We start from the raw sequence: 19,583 nt of genomic DNA, 5'->3' as shown, positions 1-19,583 counted from the left end.
GGCCATCAGACTGGAAAAAATCAACTTATATCCCCATACCAAAGAAGGGAAACACTAAAGAATGTTCAAACTATCGAACAGTGGCACTCATTTCACATGCCAGTAAGGTAATGCTCAAGATCCTTCAAGGTAGACTTCAGCAATTAATGGAGCAAGAATTGCCAGATGTACAAGCTGGGTTTAGAAAAGGCAGTGTCCTAACAACCAGGAAACACACTGAGACAATGAACTGGTCTCTAATATTTATTGCTAGTACTTAACAGGAATCCTAACAAACTGAAGAAGCGTGGGAAAAACCCAGACATATAACCCCCAAGGGTTAAGGCGGTCCCGATCTGTGTCTCTTTGAATGGCTGAACAATTCATCAGTGCTACGCATGCACTTGATAGTCTGGATGGGAGCCCCCTGCTCGCCATCCTTACTCATGACAGGCAGAGGAACTAGGGACCAAATTGCCAATATCCGATGGATAATGGAAGAAGCCAGGGAGTTTCAGAAAAACATCTATTTCTGTTTTATTGACTATTCTAAAGCCTTTGACTGTGTGGACCATAACAAACTGTGGCAAGTTCTTAGCGGTATGGGGATACCAAATCATCTTGTCTGCCTCCTGAAGAATCTGTATAACAACCAAGTAGCAACAGTAAGAACAGACCACGGAACAACAGACTGGTTTAAGATTGGGAAAGGAGTACGGCAGGGCTGTATACTCTCACCCTACCTATTCAACTTGTATGCAGAACACATCATGCGACATGCTGGGGTTGAGGAATCCAAGGCTGGAGTTAAAATCGCTGGAAGAAACATTAACAATCTCAGATATGCAGATGATACCACTTTGATGGCTGAAAGCGAAGAGGGACTGAGGAGCCTTATGATGAAGGTGAAAGAAGAAAGTGCAAAAGCTAAACCTCAAAAAAAACCAAGATTATGGTGACCAGTTTGATTGATAACTGGCAAATCATGGAGAAAATGGGAGGGAGAAAATGTAGAAGCAGTGAAAGACTTTGTATTTCTAGGTGCAAAGATTACTGCAGTCAGGAAATCAGAAGACACTTAATCCTTGGGAGAAGAGCAATGACCAATCTCGATAAAATAGTTAAGAGCAGAGACATCACACTGACAACAAAGGCCCGCATAGTTAAAGCAATGGTGTTCCCTGTAGTAACATATGGCTGCGAGAGCTGGACCATAAGGAGGCTGAGAGAAGGAAGATCGATGCTTTGGAACTGTGGTGTTGGAGGAAAATTCTGAGAGTGCCTTGGACTGCAAGAAGATCAAACCAGTCCATCCTCCAGGAAATAAAGCCAGACTGCTCACTTGAGGGAATGATATTAAAGGCAAAACTGAAGTACTTTGGCCACATCATGAGAAGACAGGACACCCTGGAGAAGCTGCTGATGCTAGGGAGAGTGGAGGGCAAAAGGAAGAGGGGCCGACCAAGGGCAAGGTGGATTGATGATATTCTAGAGGTGACGGACTCGTCCCTGGGGGAGCTGGGGGTGTTGACGACCAACAGGAAGCTCTGGCGTGGGCTGGTCCATGAAGTCATGAAGAGTCAGAAGCGACTAAACGAATAAACAACAACAAAAAAGTGTTCCTGGATGCATTGATCATGATATACTGTATTATTTCCCAGATATTAGCGAAGTGAATTCATTCATTTGAATGAATTCCCATTATAGTAGTCATTAGACTTGAATGTAACATTGTCATTTCATGTATTGCTTGCTCTTTCACTGATAGTTTATTTCATTTCATTTCAACATTTGGTAGAATCCAATATTGTGCTACAGGATTTCTGTTAGCGTATCAAGACTTTCTTTTCCACTCCACCCCATCCCCAGCTTTCAGAAGTTACTCTAAAGGATTGGGAGATTTGGCGGAAGAATATTTTGGGTGCTGCAGGAGAAAATAAGAATCCCTTCTCCTATTCCATCAGGAGAATCTGCTTCCATTGATGGAAGCACATGATTGGATTCTACCATATGAAAGTTCATGACATATTTAAAAATAAATGCAATGCTTTCTAAATAACACTCTGTGAATTTTATGAAATGTTTCATTTTTCTTTATGCAGCCAAGATGAACCAGTGCACGTTTCTCGCTGGCAGATCAAGTTAGCGCAGACCAGGTAACAGTGCATTCGCTTTAGGATATGATTTAGAAGCCTTAAACAGAAACTAGGGTGTGGGGAGGTCTTCTAAGGTCTGAAGAATTTGAATTAGACAGCTATTTCTAGTATAATATTTCTGGAACCTTTCTTATAATTTCAGTACTATAAAAATAACTCTCAGCAGAGTTCCACAGTTTCACCCTCCTCTTGAGAGAGGGTGGGAGAGAATCAGAATTGGAAAACAACTTCAAAATAATCTAGTCAATATCCTGCTTCATGCTGTTTTGTACAGGATGTTGTGCTAGATTCCCTGTAAGCAGACTATCCAAGCTTTGCTCTAATATCTCTAACAAATAAAAATCTACTACCTTCTGAAGCTGTCTTTCAGCTGATACTCTTAGGAAGTTCCTCCAAATGGTTAGCTGATATCTGTTTCTTCGTCATTTCCATCCATTGGTTTATGTTCTGGACCAACCGTTCTGTTCCCCTTAATAGCTTCTCCAGGATAAATATAGGAGAGTTTCTAAGTAACCTGGTTTTTATATTGTTTCCTTTGTTCTCCATAGTATTTTTCCCTCCTTTCCTTTATATTCATTGTTTTCCTTTTTTAAAGGAAGAGTATGATCAGATATCACAGCATTCTGGCATTTGAAGTAGAGGTGGTGGCTACCTGGTTGCTGCTGCTTGGATACTGACCATTACATGGGAGTAAGATTTTCTGATGGCATTGGGAAAAGAGAAATAGTACCCACTAGCCACTTAAGAATACTCCAGTCAGCAGCAAATTCTCTCTACCTCAATTTCCCTTATGAAAAATGGGAAAAAATTGTCATCTGTTGCCAGAAAAGTGACATTGAAAGGACATTTGGGATGGCCCAGAGAAAGAACCCTTATTCAAGAACATGTTTCTATTTAGGGTTCAGACACATGTATTAAAAGAAAAGCCAGCAATGTGGGTATTCCCACTGCAGTGAAAAGGTTAATATAACTTAATATTCCTTTAGCTAGGCCCTTATGGAATTTCCAAGACTTCTTAGAAGTTTACATTTTTGTTATACTAGCATGCTGTTGGAGAGAACCAATAAATAAGGGCTGTGTTTTCCTTTCTATGCTTGCAAGTCTTCTAAGTACATACGTACTCAAGCGGTAGGACTTGTTAGCAAGGTTGGGTAGTATCAGTGATATAGCAAAAGAAAAGGAATAAGTATTAATGGGAGAACAGAAAGGCTCCAATTCTCCAGTTGCATCTTGGAAGCCTTCTCCCTCCCTGTATCTCATTTCTCCTGCCCTGTTCTATAAAAGAAAGACACCTTTTAGGAAGAGGGCATTTCAATTTGGACATTTGCTACTCATTTAATTTTCAGTAATGTTCAGCAGGAAAAAAAAGCATATCACTGTGACTGAAAATTAATTTTCTGTAAGAGAGAAAGATGAATACAAATGAAAATTGAAAACAGAGTTTGCCAGTCCCTCAGTTCTTCATGAATCAATTTTGTTTTAAAACTTACTGCCTTCCAGAATGGGAGAAGTAACTTCCAGGATGGTAAAAAGTAACTATTATATAAACAGAGGATAAACATTACAAATCCATATACATGCAGAAGGCTTATTCAGTATTTCTTTCTCCTTATTTTAGCAAAACTGAGAAAATAATAAAGATCTATAAATATTGTGAGGATGTCTAAGTTGTCTGTTTTTTAAACTGATAGCATACATAAATAATCCCTGAATAAATTATTAGAAAAATAATGTGAAACCATTATAGATTTTCTGTTTTCCTCTCCTTTAAAAATTCTTCAGGCAGGATATTGAGGATGGAAAGAATTGTCTTATGAGGATGAGGAACAAAATGATCCCTCCCTATTTCAGGTCTGAATTTGGAATGCAATTTCTGCAAAAAGAGGTGAGGAGGTTGTGGAAAATGGGTCAGGTTGGATTCATTCAAGGAAATCTTTCTGTAAAGCTGTTAAGTCTGGCCCTTGACCTACAAAACGGTCTAGAATACACTGAATGAAGCATAGGAGTTGAAGTTATAGGTCAGCTATGAGCATGTACCCACAGAAGGGCTCCACTGTCAAGTATCATAGAGTCCAAAAAGACTCTACAAAAGAAGAGGAGTACAACACTTCCATAAGTCCTGGCCTCCTGGGCCCCAGGCTTTGATTTCAGGTGAAAGCTTGAAATCTTTAAAAGATTTGTTGCTTATAAATAGCACCAGATCATTTTAGATGTTGATACTTATTTTAGCTATATTTTAGCTTATACTTAAGCTAGTTTTAATGCCTTCCTATGTTTGGCCGCTCCCCGCTTGAGGCCTAGCACAGGGTTTCTCAACCAGCATTCCATGGAAGCCTAGGGTTCTGTGAGAGGTCACTAAGGGTTCCCTGGGAGATCACAATTTATTTAAAAAATTGTTTCAAATTTGGGCAACTTCACATTAAAAAGGTAAGTTTCATTCTTTATTTTCAGTTTAAGAACACTGTTAATGCATATCTACAGGCCTACACATGAAACGAATATAATAATTTTGTCACTTCTGGCCTCTATTTGAGCCTGAGTGTGCAGGGGTTCCCCGAGGCCTGAAAAATATTTCAAGGATTCCTCCAGGGTCAAAAGGTTGAGGAAGTCTGCCCTAGTGGATATTTATAAATGTTCTTCCCAATGGTTTAAATGAAGATTTAGGGGTAGGAACTAAAAGGGCTTTGATTATGACTTTTTGTATATATCTGATGTGAGAATACATTTTATGGTGTTGACCCATGCGTTTGCAGTTTTTCAACCACATCACAGTTTTTTAAAGAGAATTTATATGAATAAAATATGGTCAATGACCAGCAGATGAAAAAAATTAAAAGAAAATCACATCACAGTAGGCAAACCCGATTAAGTTAGGCATTTTGTTATTCTCTTGTTTTTGTCCTCCTAAATATATAGGATGACTCCATTGCAAATATCAAGATAACTACCACATACTAATCAGCCATCTTAGAGATTTTTGTTTGTGTTCTTTGTTTTGGCAGTGTTTTTGTCAGAAAGTACATTTCCTCCTTTTGTTCTTCTCTCCCCTTAAAGTTTCCAGATGTTGAACTCCTTTCAGGAATGCTCCCTCCTTTTCCAAACAAAGAAACAAAGGAACCATTGTTGGATACACGTGTAGATTCCTCTGAAAACGAAACTGCTGGACAGAGTGCAAGTAATACTGCATTTGCTGCACTTGTTGGTTGCTGGATGCTTTGAATGTGGTGGCAATGTAGCAAATGCTCATGTACAGCCCGGTACTTAAGAAGTGATAGAGAAAGAGGCCAGTAATTCACACTGACAGGAAAGAGAGGGGGAAAATGTGTTTTAGGCTATTGCTGATATATTTTACAATATTGTGGGATTGAAATAACAAACAGAAGGTGAGGCCCAGAAAGACATGTCATCATGTGATTTTGCACAATGTTGTCAGCACCAAAATATAAATTACTATTTTTTATTTCAGTGTCCAAAACCTTGTTACATCCTATAAGAAAATACAGAACTCTTGAAAGATCTGGTTGTTTCACAAAAAAATTAGCATTCTAATTTACATTTGAAAAAAACCACAGAGATTATGGGTGGCATTTAAGATGGCCTAAGTGTTGCCAGCCACCATTAACACAGAATTCAGTTTCCTTAGAATGTTATTTTTCATGACATTTGGTAAGGAAGCTGGGTGGATGTGTTGTATTATATTTCCTGACCAGGTGGTCAGACTTCTTTGTCCTTGATAGCTTTTCATCTACTTACAATTAACTATTCATTTATTTATACACGGTAAATAATGCAGAATGAATAAATACAAAAAGTTGGATGATCCTAAAAACATAAAGTTCATAATTTGTTCAGTTTTTCCTGAGCTTGGAAACAGGGTTACTTGGGTGCAGAATGCAAAGCTTCTCAGTGTAGAGTGGTACCTGCAGAGGCCTGGTGAAAACCTCGTGGCATGTGTCTATCTGATTCAAAGTGGCTGCATGCTACCAGTCTTGGTTTAGGAAATCTGACCACCTTTTTGATAATTACATTTTTTTTTTAAATGAAAACCTACATAATAGAAAAAAATCTGCGATATTTTCTATTTTTTCACTTTTTTCTCTCCTCTATCTCATATTTTAAATTCTGCAGTCCTCTGCAAGGATAAGGGCAATAAGGCTAATTGGATGCTTTCCTCTTTAAAATCGCATTGTTCTAACTAATGGGATGCTAAGAAAATTGATGAGGAATTTTCTCCCTAAAGCCTACCAAACAATATTCCTTGATTATGCTCCAAGGCATGTTGCTGTGATTGTAAGAAGCTCCCTTGCGAGACTCAAATCTTTCATCTGCCCGACCCATCATTACCTGCTGCAAGTAGAAGCAGCATTTATCAGTGTCTTGCTCAGTCCTTTCCCTGGAGTACTGGGACCATCAACGTGAAAAGTATGTTACACGGCTATGGAATCACCAGCCTTCTTGCAGTTAAAATGGCACAAAACTCCCAAAGGATTTCTCTTGCATGTTATCCCTTTGAATGGACAGGAAATTTTGAAGAGATACAGGACATTTTTAGCAATCACAGTGAATACATGCTGCTGCTCTCAGGAACAGCGAGGTGCTGGGCTGAAGCCTTTCTTCCCATTCCAGTCCTTGTGACTAACTGCCCCATGAGAGAGGACAACAGGACCATCCGTTCTGGAGGTCCTAAAACAGTTTGCTTTCATTATAGGTAGTCTTTATAAAAACTGTATAAAATATTAAGATCTCACATCATGTCTTTTCAAACTGTACACCTAGGAGCAAGTTTTGTCTTGTTTTTTTTAATTATTTGATGTATCAAAAAAACACTCAAGTATTATGTATTTTATTTTTCTATAAGCTAATTTATGAACCTTTCAGAGGGAATAGCAGGATATAAATGCTTCAGATGAATGAACAAATCATATATTTATATTTTAGGAGCCAGAGATGAATTGGTCAGATACAAGCATTCTGAAGATTTGCCCCTAAACCCATCAGTTTCTTCCTCAATCTATGCTAATACCTATCCTGCTCAGTTGACAAAAGGTAAACCATTCCAAAGGGCTCTTTGAAGAAAGCAGTTATTCATTGGGATTTATAACAAATCAAAAATACTTATACCTTCATAGCAAATTTGATGATCTCCACTTGGTACGGTAATACCGATAGGTTGCATACATCTTATGTGTTCTGCATACCGCGTAATATTTTGTGTCTACTTACATGAGCACAGAAAAAAATTAGTTCTAGGGGATTTAGTTTCCTTTGGAAGAAGGAAGATTGGAGAGTCAAAGTGTCATAGAAGACAAATTTCTATTTATGAATATACTGTAACTATATAACACAAGTGGAGAAAATGAGACATTCTGCAAATCACAGCATCCACTAACTATAATCAGAAAGGGAAAACCCTTTTGCTGGTATTTTGAAATCCAAAAACTAGCTTTTAAAATGCAGAGATATCTCACCTATGGCCCCATAGCCTCCTTTGATTCCTAAAGTCTTAAAAATGCCTTCATGCATCTACAAAAGATGACCAAATTGTGATTTTTAATATAACAGAAAAGGGAAATTATTAAATACAAGACTGAAGAGTATTTGCATTAATTCTATTTAATTTGTTACTTAAAAAATACTTCAACTCATGACCTTCAGTTTTTACACTTAGCTGAGCCATTAGCTTTAGGAGTTAAGCCCCTGGCATGCCACTCAAAAGCCTTCAACCTAGAAAAGTTGCATATCTGTGCAAAAATGGAATTCTGGGATAGAATTCCTTTTTTATTCCATTGGCATCTTACCTGGATCCTACAATTAAAATCTATTATTTGTGTGTAGATATTTTGCTTTCTTTAGAGTCTGATCTCAGATGACCAGACTGAATTTTCTAAGCTACCTTTGACCTATCTGAGAATAGAGGTCTAGTACAGTTGGTGCCTATTGGCCTACCTGCCCCCCACAAAGACAGGTACCATTCTCTTTTCCTTGAATGTATCAAAGTTTCCAGGCCTTCAGTTGGTTATAAAATATAAAATTACAATTTTTTTCCACCAGTCAGGTTCTTTTTCTCCTAGGGGATCTCAGAGCATCACCAGAAACAAACTTGACAAGGAACTGTGATGTGGGACATTCACTTCTCATCCCACCCTATCCCACCCTATCCTTAGAGAGTTGTAGAAGTAGTCTACAGCATATTCTGTAGTCTGTCATGAAACTCTTTTCCTTCTCAATAGATGCAGAAGGAAGTGAAAATAAACTCCAGATCCTCTTCCATCCAAAGCTTCAATCACTTCTTGTGGATGCTACAGGATCCCCAAGGAAAGAGAAAGTGAAATTGCCCTTATCCATACAGAGAAACAAAGCAAAATCAATGCCAAGGCAAAAGGTATGTAATATAATTCCCACAGTAATATTGCTTTTCACTTGAATTTCCCTTGAGTTTATCTTCATCATATTTAGAATTGTTCTGTCTCTTGAAACTTTTTTGTTCTAGTTAAGATGGTCATGCTTGAAAGATGTGTGAAAGATACATCACTATGTCTTCTATCTGGTTCTCAAGTTTTAGAAGCTTCAGCAGTGCTTTCAAAGCAGTCTGTTGAGCTTTCCTACCAGTGCAGTGCAATGATTAGAGTATTGGATTGGGACCAATTTCCAAATCCCAATTTGTCCATGGAGTTTGCTAGTAGAATTAGAACCATTCCTTTTTCTCAGCTCAGCCTATCTCAAAGTGATGTTATTGTGAGGATCAAGTAAGAATTGAGCCATGTACACCACTTTTGCATTTTTTAGAGGAAAGGTAGAATATGTATCTAAGAAATGAATTAAATGCTTTATAATGATTGCCTTCCTCCAAAAACAGCCCATTCCAGTGAAGCACCTTATTGGCATGACCTTATTCAATATCAGCACTGTTGAATTTAAAACCCAATGGATGGAACTCATGGGGATATTTTGGCAACAGATGGGTAGGAGATTGGATGTTGTATTTGATCCAAGAACGTGTCCCACCTGCAATTCCTGACTAGTTCAACCATTTGGTTAAGGGATGGCAGTGTTAATCAAAGAGCTAGTGAGGTGTGCAAGGTCCTAAACTGATCTGAATTATCTAAGGTCTTCTTTGGAATCTAGAAAAGCTGCTCTGAGTTTGGTAATGTCACAGAAAAGCATATAGGCTGGTCCCTCTACCCATTGTGTACCCCTTTCCTTTCCTGCCAGGATATCAGGCATAACCAGTCATGACTTATGGGTTATAGATGTCAGATTCCCTGATCAAAGGTTTCACAGAAACCCTTATCAGGACATCTCCCATTGTGTCATTCTCACAGGTTGCTGGATGGGAAGGAGGTGGAAGGGGGTTTGCGAAGTTGGAATGTAAGGGATTGTTTTGGCTATAAGCACATCAAGGATGGGAGATTGAGATACGGTAGAAATGCCATCTGGTTGGGAGGGGGAGTGACACATTTCATGGGAAAGGGAACTAGCTAAGGGAATGTAGTTTAAAGTAGGTTTTTGGTGGGAAGTCTTTATTTACAGCTTGCCTTCTGTACCATTCAATACACTTCAATAAACCAGTTCAAAGAACTCCGGTTTCTTGACTGTGTGTGTGAATGCCTGAATGACCAGGTGCTGACAATAGAACAGCAACTCAAGCACCTAAGAGTACTGGATTCCTGCCATAAAGCACCATCACAAATAGCTAGCTGCCTTTTTTTTCAGCTACCATTAAGCAGTAGCCAAAGGGCTTTGGAGCAAATGGACAACAGTGTGTTCTAATCCTTGCTGTCACCCTGGGATGCTTGTAAGCTTGGTTTCTGAGGCTGCATTGGATGGGCCAGAAGGAGTGGACTTGTCCTTCCTTCCTTCCTCCCTCCCTCCCTCCCTCCCTCCCTCTGAGCTGCTTTTATAGTGAGTACAGGGTTTTGCCCCTCTCATCCACAAGGGCAGAAGAAGCTAGGGCTGGGGGCAAAGGAGTTTGTTTCAAATCTTTGTCTTGCTCTGTGAACGTGTCTTCTAATATTGGATGGCTTCTGCCTACTTTCCTGATATGTGGCCCAACTGTAACTAACCATAGCTTATCATTTAGTAAGTCCTGTCCAGCTTTGGCTCTGTCTGTGTAAGACTACAATAGTCTTGATGGCAGCTGAGAGGTAAGAGAAGTGTAATCTGATGTTATGGGATAATACTCAATATGCATTGAGTGTCCAAGGAATTATACAGTATAATTTTACCAAAACAAAAACAAAACCCTTACCAACAATGCTTTGGTCCAGGAGCTTACTGAAGGTTAAATAGACTTCCATGTCTATTTCACTTTAAGCTAAACAATCTACCACAAATAAATTAAGGATACATGTAAATTTTCTGATACATAGATTTTTAGAATCTCATTCATACTACAGAATATAAATCAGTAGAATAAAAATCCATATTGTACATTTTTGTACATGTTGAATTATTCACAGGACTGATTTAACATGGGCAAATCCACTTATAATTCAAGGTATATTATGTCCCAATAGATAAAATGATTATTTTAGATGGAGCCTATTGTGGATTCTGAATATGAAAGTTCATTTCAGAATTGAAGTATCAATAACTGCTGTTAATGAGTAGAATATCTATCAATAAATGCACTTTATTCTTGCCAGTAGATTAAGAGTTTTAACCTGTCTACCCTTTCTAAATAATCCCTCTGGTTTGTGAAGACTGTAGATCTTGTTTCTGGCAAAGTTCGCACATGCTCTGCCACAGCACCTTCCCAGACAATGTCAGGATTCCTTCTTATCCCACCGAAGGTGACATTTGGAGTTCTTAAGGAGGGCTGCACTTATGCAACCACAGTGGCTTTGAAGAATGTTGGAATGGACTTCTGCAGGTTTGTATATATTACTAGCAAGTTTTGTATCTGCCAAAGGATAACATGCCAAAATATTTTGCTTTTTGGTTTTTTGGAGATACGCCACGGAACTGTTTGCAGATAACTGAGATTCCCTTCTATTTGAATGATGTCAGTAAGTCATAGGAATGGTAAATTGTTCAGGGAGGGAGGATGATGATAATTTCTGTCTTTTGACTATGTAATATATGAGAATAGCATCCACCCTTCACTCTGAATTTCATCAATAATAATAATTTTCAAAATAGAAGCATTTGTGGTAACCATGTTCTTTTTCTATGACTCATGCATGTAGTTTGTATAACTCAGATGGCACCTTCTAGAGCAAAGCATTGCAGTGGTAAACCTGTTGCCTTCTTAAAATATTTGTCCAAAAGGTGAAATACCTGCCTAATCTCCCTTCTTTCCCCATTGCTACAGTGTTTGCATTTAGTGACTTTGAGTTGAACAGGAGTTTTTTTTCTACTGTATTTGTTTATATGTTTTCCCCTTCTTTCCCTTCATATCATCATTCTGACTTTCCATATATGTTTTAATTCTTCTGGAGTTTGTCCTGAAGGCTGTTTCTGTAAATGTACCAGCTCTCAGTTTAAGCTTCCTGGTGATGATGATTGATTTGGTGTTGTTTGGCTAGGATGGAGACAGCTTATAGAATCAATCATTTCACTTTAGGAATCAATCATTTCACTTTAAGTATGATGTTATGGGAGGAGTCCTCTTACAGATCCTCCAAGTCACCTTCAGGACAGAATTTTAGTGGATACCCCTCTACCTCCCTCAATGTCCATCTTGGGCAGTAGTGTATGTCTAGCAACCTGGGGGTTGAATCTTTTGTCGCACTGCAAAAGCAGATGGGCTCAGGGACCCTTTTTGTGGCTCAAAGGCAGCCCTTTGACTCCCCTAGCCCCCCCAGTGAAAAAAAACTGACATTTGTTTCTACCAATTTTGGGTAGGTTCTGGGCCCCCCAGAAAAGAAGCTGATTCGTTGCATGAGCTCCATGGGCTGTATTTTTGGCACTTCTATTCCTTGGCAAGGATGCACCAACTTCTAATGTTGAAGGTTCTGAGATAGAATAACATGGAGCAAAGCTGAAAGTCACTATAGCAAGTGATAAACTACACTCTACAATGGCATGAGACAGAATTCTATTTCTGGTGGTTCCTTTTACAGCAGAACAGTATTCTGAACTCAAAATGGAGGTAATACTACAGTGCCTGGTATCATCTCCCCAGGCATTCATAAAGAGGAAGATAGTTATGAAGGGCAAAGGCCATTGGTTCCAACTACATGGCACACCTATGGGCCCATATGTACTGTATATACCTGCTGGATATTCCAGTGCCCTTACCTTCGCGTAATTTAGCTGATCAGTCCTGAAAACAAAGTGGATTTCAAGCATACTTTTTTTGGATTACATCCATAAAGTTGGATCTGTGCTGAGAGATGAGATATGAACCCTCCCTTTTGGAAGAGAATTATCATGGTGATATTCTGCAAGTTGTCCTAACTGGGAGTTTTTTCTCTTTTATCGGTGTTCATCAGAACCTTATTATTCACAAGAGTCTAGTCTGGACTGTGGATGAGGCCACCAGCAGGAATATGAAGGGTGCAATTGCCTGAGATACTTTCAATCTTTGTGCTCCTGGGACAGCTGTTACTCAGGAATTGCCTAGATGTCATGATAATGAAGCAGACATTGTATTTCTCACCGGTCCTTCCATCCAGAAATACTGATTACATGACAATTTCATCTCTAAGTTGATGATATACAGTAGAGTATGTTTAGTAGGCAAAACCACTGTGCCCCACGTGGCTCTTAATCACGTAGAATTACAACCATCAAGATTGAAGGTATTTTCTATCCAGCCTTTATTGTTTTTATGAATAATTCAAGGCGGCGAACATACCTAATACTCCTTTCTCCTCCTATTTTCCCCACAATGGTTCCAAAAGCTCTCCTTCTGAGGATATCCAAGTCACCATTGGACTGATTCTTCATACCCCAACTGAGAAGCTTTCTCAGAGGTTTTGTCGACAGTCTGGATCCAGGTTTTCTGTACAACCACATAAAAATCTTCCCATTAGTATAGCTGGCATAAGTAGTCCTCAGTTGATCCATCGTGAAGCAACTAGTTTGCCTTTTCCTATGAGTAATAGAGACTACAGAGAACAGCTGGAGGTTGCAGTGATCATTTGAAAATTTACATAGCCTATCTCCCATCTCCACTCTGGAGCTTTAGGTACCTATCCTGTTTGAGACTACTCTGTCATCAGACTGAGGAGATTAGGAGGGGAGGCTGCTTCTATTTTAGTATGCGTGATCCACACATGTTGCAGCGGGAGAAGACTTCCAACCAAATACTTAGCTTTAGACGGTTTCAAATGAGGCCCAGTACAAATGATCTTTCAAATATAAATTACAAGCAAGCAATCTGCTGCTCTCTCACTAGAAATATCCAAGCCACATTATGTAATTTCTTTCTTCAGACCCAAAACATATTTCAGATAAGGATAATAGTTGGGAAATGGGAGAAAGCTGAACATAGGTTTATTATCCCATTCTGAGTGGTTGTTTTGGAGCTCCTTAAGCTGTGAATTTAGACTTCACCTCCGAAACTGAACTTATTCTCATCACAGATTGAAAAAATCTTAGTAATTTTGAGAGCCAACATCCGTGTGGACCCATCTTCCATGGTCTGCTTCTTATTTCTGTGGTGTAGTACGAAACAAGAAACTAACTTTTCTATTACTTGGCAGGTTTCGGGTGAAACAACCCCCACCTTCTACAGGATTGCGAGTGAGCTACACTCCAGGGCCTGTAAGTCCTAGGATGTTTAATTGGCTTGGATTGTTTTTGTTCAGCAGGCAGGTCACTGTTCTTAAATGTTGCCTGTGGGCCTTTCCTCACAACTGAGTTCAGGTGCTATCCACCCATCCTGAACTGGCAGAATACTAAATCAGTATGAAATTTGCTGGCCTCATAGCTGACAGCCATCTAGCCTCTATTGCCTTTGACTTGCCACTAAATGTTGCTGTACTAATTAGTGATTAGCAGCAAGCCGTACACTAAGCAATTGGATGAGTCCCCTAGCATTGCTGCCTTTTCTCTTCTGAGCATCACCAGCCACAGTAAAAAATGAAAGTGCAACCTTTGGAGAAGGCCAGGAGGTTTCTCTCTTAACCCATCAGTTTAATAAGGTTGCTCCCTATAATGAGCAACAGTTAGAAGGCTTTTAGCTTAAGAGGGATATAACATAGCTTAATCTTCAGTACTAAAGATTTTCTTGGGGTAATGGCCAATCACAAGGGTTTTCTGCAGTGATTAGGGATTTTAAAGAGACCAAGCACCATCTGTATAACCTACTAGCAACAAATTAATAAAGAGGCATAAAATGGATTATCTCACTTCCCTGTGGGATTGATTTGACACTGCAGGTTTATTGAGATGTCCCTTCAAGTGGTAATAAAATATAACAGTTCCAATAATCTATGGTAGAGAGGTGAAGCATATCAGAAATGCTGCCTTTTATTCTGCAGTAGTGGAAAGCAGTGATCACATTTTTGAGTCAGAGGTTTTGTTTTTTCTTTTTTAAGCTCTTCCAAACAATGGTCCTATGCAAAGGTGCGCAACATTCAGGAGAACCTTCTCCTTATCCCATTAGGACTATGGAAGCAGTTGGAGCAAGCTGAAAATGTCTGTTCCTCCTGATTGTCTGATGCCATCTTTGAGGCATCTCTTCATTTAGCCAATAAGTTGCTCAAGAACAGCTGCTACTCCACCAAAGATGTGCCCCAAGCAGCATATACCTGGGGGGCTGGGACAAACGTCCGATTGAAGTATCTTAACCCAATGTTGTAGTGTCTCCTTTCTTGACATTTCTTAATGCCAGTCTCCTATATGTAGTCAGCTTTATGATACAGGTGTTAAGAAAACTTCGTTAGACTTTTCTTTCCAATGAACACCTTTTAGCAGCTTTTTTTTTACGGGGACTTACTCCTTTTCCTAGGGACGCGGTGGCGCTGCGGGTTAAACCGCTGAGCTGTCGATCGGAAGGTCGGCGGTTCGAAACCGCGCGGCGGGGTGAGCTCCCGTTGCTCGTCCCAGCTCCTGCACACCAAGCAGTTCGAAAACATGCAAATGTGAGTAGATTAATTGGTACCGCTTCGGCGGGAAGGTAACGGCGTTCCGTGAGTCATGCTGGCCACATGACCCGGAAGTGTCCTATGGACAACGCCAGCTCCAAGGCTTTGAAACGGAGATGAGCACCGCCCCCTAGAGTCGGACACGACTGGACTTTACGTCAAGGGAAACCTTTACCTTTACCTTTACTCCTTTTCCTAAATATGGGAATTCCTTTAAACTACCTTAACATGCTATGTATCCACAATGCTTTAGTTTTGTGTTCAAGTGCTGTGTTATCAGCCTCAGGGATGATACAGCACAGTCACTTGAAACAAATTCTGTGTTGAGCATTTGAAGGGTGTATTGCCATTAAAAATGGTTTGGTACTATTCAAACCTAGGAAGAAATACATGGGATTTAGCTTTCTTTCACTGTGCTCCAGACAGATCATGTCTTATCAAATGGAGGAGAATATAGTAGAAATGTTATGGTGAAAATTCAAGTCATTAATGAAATCAAGACTTAGCAGCAAATTTATTTAGGGCTGGTAGTTAGGAATATTTTAAAGAGGGCAAGATAGTGGGGGGTGGGGGGGAGGCAAGAATTTAATTTTCTTCATGGTGGATTATATGATCTTTTTTTTTCTTCTAGGTAGCTGCTGGACTGCAAACTGAACTGGAAATAGAGATTTTCGCCATGGCTGTTGGAGTGGAAGGAGATAAGGGTTTGGGCAAACTGTTCTATCAGATTGAAATTCACGCAGAAACTGAAACACTATTTCTTCCTGTGGAAGCAAATATCTTTCAATTGTGTTTTTTGTTGTTGTCGTTCTACACTGAATTTATACAGGATGAACTAATGGTCTTCACTCCACTGACATGTGGTAATCCTACCTTTCTTTAAAGCACATATTTATTTTTGTTTATTTCTAGTGCTACCTTTCAGAGTAAAACTTTCCCAAGGCAATATACATCATAAATATCATGCATGTTTATTTGGAAGTTAGTATAGGAGCAGTTGTGCCTACCTTCTATTGCTCACTATAGTAACGGTAAAGGTTTCCTTTGACATTAAGTCCAGTCATGTCCGACTCTAAGGGGCAGCACTCATCTCCGTTTCAAAGCCGAAGAGCCGGCGTTTGTCCGTAGACACTTCCGTGGTCATGTGGCCGGCATGACTAAACGGAATGCCGTTACCTGCCCGCCGAAGCGGTACCTGTTAATCTACTCACATTTGCATGTTTTCGAACTGCTAGGTTGGCAGGAGCTGGGACTAGCAACAGGAGCTCACCCCATCACGTGGATTCGAACCACCAACCTTCCGATTGGCAAGCTCAGCAGCTCAGCGGTTTAACCCGCAGCGCCACTGCATCCCTTATTGCTCACTATAGTCTCTGGCGTATTATCAAAAAGAGAGGTTTACACAGAGCTAAGTATTACATTGATCCTACACCACTGTCAGACCACATCAGTTGCTATATTAACACAACAGGAACTATACAGTTACATCATGTGCTCCAATGACCCTGTGCCACTCTACCCCATAGACAAAAATGGAAAATAGCTGCCACAGGGACATCACTGAAACCTTGTCTGCTAAGCTGTATCTAAGGAGGAAAGCACTCTGATGTTTCATTGCTTTTTTTCAATGCGTTTTAATGTTGCCAAAATGAAAGTAGAGTTTAGTGGCCCAGGCAGCCCTTGTTTTAAACCTGTCTTTATGCTTCATTCCTAAAACTCAAGGCTTGGGAAGAGGTTTAGCCAAACAATGTATCTCCTTAACTTGCTTTTTCACCAGTCTTAACAGACACCATCTATGATGAGAGACCACCGAACTATCCCGAGGGGGGAAAAGCCTCCAGGATCCAGTTGATTTCAGCAAGTCCAGTCTCTCAGTTTAGAGTAATACTTCCTCGCAAGCTTCCTCATTAATGTAAGAGTTGTATTTAACATCTGGGTTTGCCACATCACAAGGAGAGCTTGTAGGGAAGAGTAGCAATTATGCCACTATTGGTATGAAGCAGGGAGCCTGGGAAGTGCTGGTGGGGATGGGCTAGGAAAGCCTTGGGGGTGGGAGGGGGGCAACTAAAAGGACATATGTGTGTAAGATCCTAAATGAGAGAATTACAAGGCCAGAATATACAAGTGGCCAAATAGGGACCAGTTTTAAGTGTTAAATCTCAGAGTTTAAAAACGTGCACAAAACCTATTGGGATGTACATGTGCTTTCCTAAGGGGAAGTGGCTTGCAGAATTCTGGTAGTACACATCGGAACTTTGGTACCATTCTCCATGGGAGCTGCGGTACTGTTATAACCATAATGAAATTGTCCATATGCTTAGATCATTTTTTATCTTTGTTTTGCAGAACAGACCTGGAGTAATTTTTTCCAATATTATGACAGTCCTGCAGTGCTAACATTCTTAATCTGCCAGGAATGTTAAATTGGTGTTTTCAAAGCTTAATGAAATTCCTTTTTTTTAAAAAACTAATATTCACTCATTGTATATAAATAATCGGCATTGTAAACAGTTGTCAGGATATCATCTTAATAATATGAACATACAGCCATAAATAATAAAAAAAATATTCTGCACTACTGCAAAACTCTTGGTTTGGATTTATGAAGATTTAACAGCAAAAGGGTGTAAACAAATTGCTACTCAATTTGCTGAAGGAAAAAAGCACAAAGAGCTTGTATGACATCTCTAATGTCTTGAAAACATCACCAGCATTCATCAAAATCAGCTAATATTGATACTAGCATAGAATTGATAACCCATTAATACTTCTTTGTAATTTTGCCAATATGCCTAACTTAGAAAAGTAGGGACTTACTGGATTTCCTGGTGCTAGTGTTCAAAGACCTTCTAGGTTACATGAAGAAACCAAATTCCGTATTAGGCTAGAAAAAGTTAGCTTCATTCTCTTACTACATATCTGGAGAACTAATTTTTAACTTCAGAATGCCAGCTAGAAGAATCTTCTTGGGATTCAAGATGTCTTGTACCATAGAGGAGCAAATGATTTATGGAACTACAAATGGCAACTAATATGCAATTGAAGTCATACAACCCTAAAAATCTGAATTTTGTCGCCCATGGAGAAAGAATATACTGTTCCATTTAAATTACTAAAACACTAGGTCCCATTTCCACCCCAAAGCTAAAGTCAGAAAATAATGAGTCAAATGCAAACTATTACTGAAATGACAAATTCATTAAATAGCAAAAATGAGAATGAAAAGTGAGTACAAATGAAACCTCAAATTGCAAAGACAGATCAATTGTCAGATCAGGCCAAAGAGCTATAATGTATGAAACACATCATTCATATCCACATGAAATCTGAACAACTTTTTTTTTCTTTCTTCAGAGAGTGGAGAGAAGAGTGTTGTTGTGAAACAGGGCTAAAGTATTCATCTGTCCAGCAAGAGGGCAGGAAGCTCTACCCTCATGACTTGGCATTATGAGGAATGGGACAAGAGTCAATCGGGGGTCCTGGGATAGGAGGTGGCCTTTTAAAGAAGAGCAAAAGCAACAAGTCAGGAGAAGTTGCAGCAGCTAAGAGCAGGGAACACGTAAGAAGGGATAGTCCTATCTCCTACAATCCATCTCAAAACCTGTGGGTAAAAACTCAGCATGACTTTTCCCCAGATCTCTCACCCTCTCCCAAGCCCATGAGGATCACACCCCTTAGCATGTGGAAGTGTGCATCACAGTGTTCTTGTGCAGCAACAAATCCTTCAGCAAACTGCCTCATAGCACTGCAAGCATCATCTTCTGTTTCTTCTTTCTCTTCCTCTTTTTATCCTCAAATCGGTCAGTAGCATCAGCAAAAAAAGTCACTTCATCCCTGGCTTCAATCTCTCTCTTTAGGAACTGGAGACCAGCCATATTAAATCCCAGAACATCCTAGAGGTAGAGCACAAATACCCACAGATAGTGAAGTTTAAGAAAAGACAGAAAACTATTGAAGATTTTTTCCCCCCTTTGGCATCATCTACTTAATTCCATGGTCCACTTGCTACTATTTCAATGCTCAGTTTTCTCAGTAATCCTGACACCCAGTTTAAAAGTGCCAGATGCCAGTGTTATCCTCCTCTTATTTCAAAACTGGGGAAAGGAAACCCTTGCAGCTTGCATCTAATTATTCACTTACCCAGCAAACCTTCCTCTATGTTTCAAATACCAGTGAGCTTTAATCCTAGCCACTCACTACCTGACAAAGCAAAGCATGGGAGTTCTTGTCATCCCACTCCATATTCCTAGTATTGGGGAAAAAAGGAATTGGCACACAAGCTGGGCTGAGAACATGCTGATGACTGAGAGGCAGATGATACTCATCGAGATATTCGGTTGCTGCCCCTTCCACAACACTGGACAAGGAAGTGCAGCGCTTGGAAGACCAGACTAGAATTCTAAAACAGGCA

The 19,583-nt window shown here is 39.7% G+C and overlaps 2 protein-coding genes across 4 annotated transcripts in view; one reads left to right on the top strand and one right to left on the bottom strand.

Moving 5' to 3' along the window:
* Positions 1 to 17,742, top strand: part of SPAG17 (sperm associated antigen 17) — a 132,604-nt gene extending 114,862 nt beyond the window's left edge. Inside the window, exons 41-49 of the mRNA XM_063293042.1 lie at positions 2,082 to 2,135; positions 3,918 to 4,020; positions 5,190 to 5,310; positions 8,366 to 8,517; positions 10,838 to 11,007; positions 13,787 to 13,847; positions 15,804 to 15,948; positions 16,947 to 17,084; positions 17,519 to 17,742. Coding sequence (XP_063149112.1) covers positions 2,082 to 2,135; positions 3,918 to 4,020; positions 5,190 to 5,310; positions 8,366 to 8,517; positions 10,838 to 11,007; positions 13,787 to 13,847; positions 15,804 to 15,948; positions 16,947 to 17,083 — 943 coding nt within the window. The 3' untranslated portion in view covers position 17,084; positions 17,519 to 17,742. The remainder of the gene's footprint in view (positions 1 to 2,081; positions 2,136 to 3,917; positions 4,021 to 5,189; positions 5,311 to 8,365; positions 8,518 to 10,837; positions 11,008 to 13,786; positions 13,848 to 15,803; positions 15,949 to 16,946; positions 17,085 to 17,518) is intronic.
* A 309-nt stretch (positions 17,743 to 18,051) lies between these two features.
* The window catches only part of WDR3 (WD repeat domain 3), a 41,625-nt gene continuing 40,093 nt past the window's right edge, over positions 18,052 to 19,583 (bottom strand). For all 3 annotated transcript variants that reach the window (XM_063294637.1, XM_063294640.1, XM_063294638.1), the window contains one exon: positions 18,052 to 19,065. In XM_063294637.1, coding sequence (XP_063150707.1) covers positions 18,910 to 19,065 — 156 coding nt within the window. In that variant the 3' untranslated portion in view covers positions 18,052 to 18,909. The remainder of the gene's footprint in view (positions 19,066 to 19,583) is intronic.

Source organism: Candoia aspera, chromosome 2 (assembly GCF_035149785.1).
Source record: "Candoia aspera isolate rCanAsp1 chromosome 2, rCanAsp1.hap2, whole genome shotgun sequence".
Lineage (NCBI taxonomy): Eukaryota > Metazoa > Chordata > Lepidosauria > Squamata > Boidae > Candoia > Candoia aspera.
The sequence above is the reverse complement of the archived record's forward strand: the minus strand, read 5'-3'. Positions and strand labels throughout refer to the sequence as shown.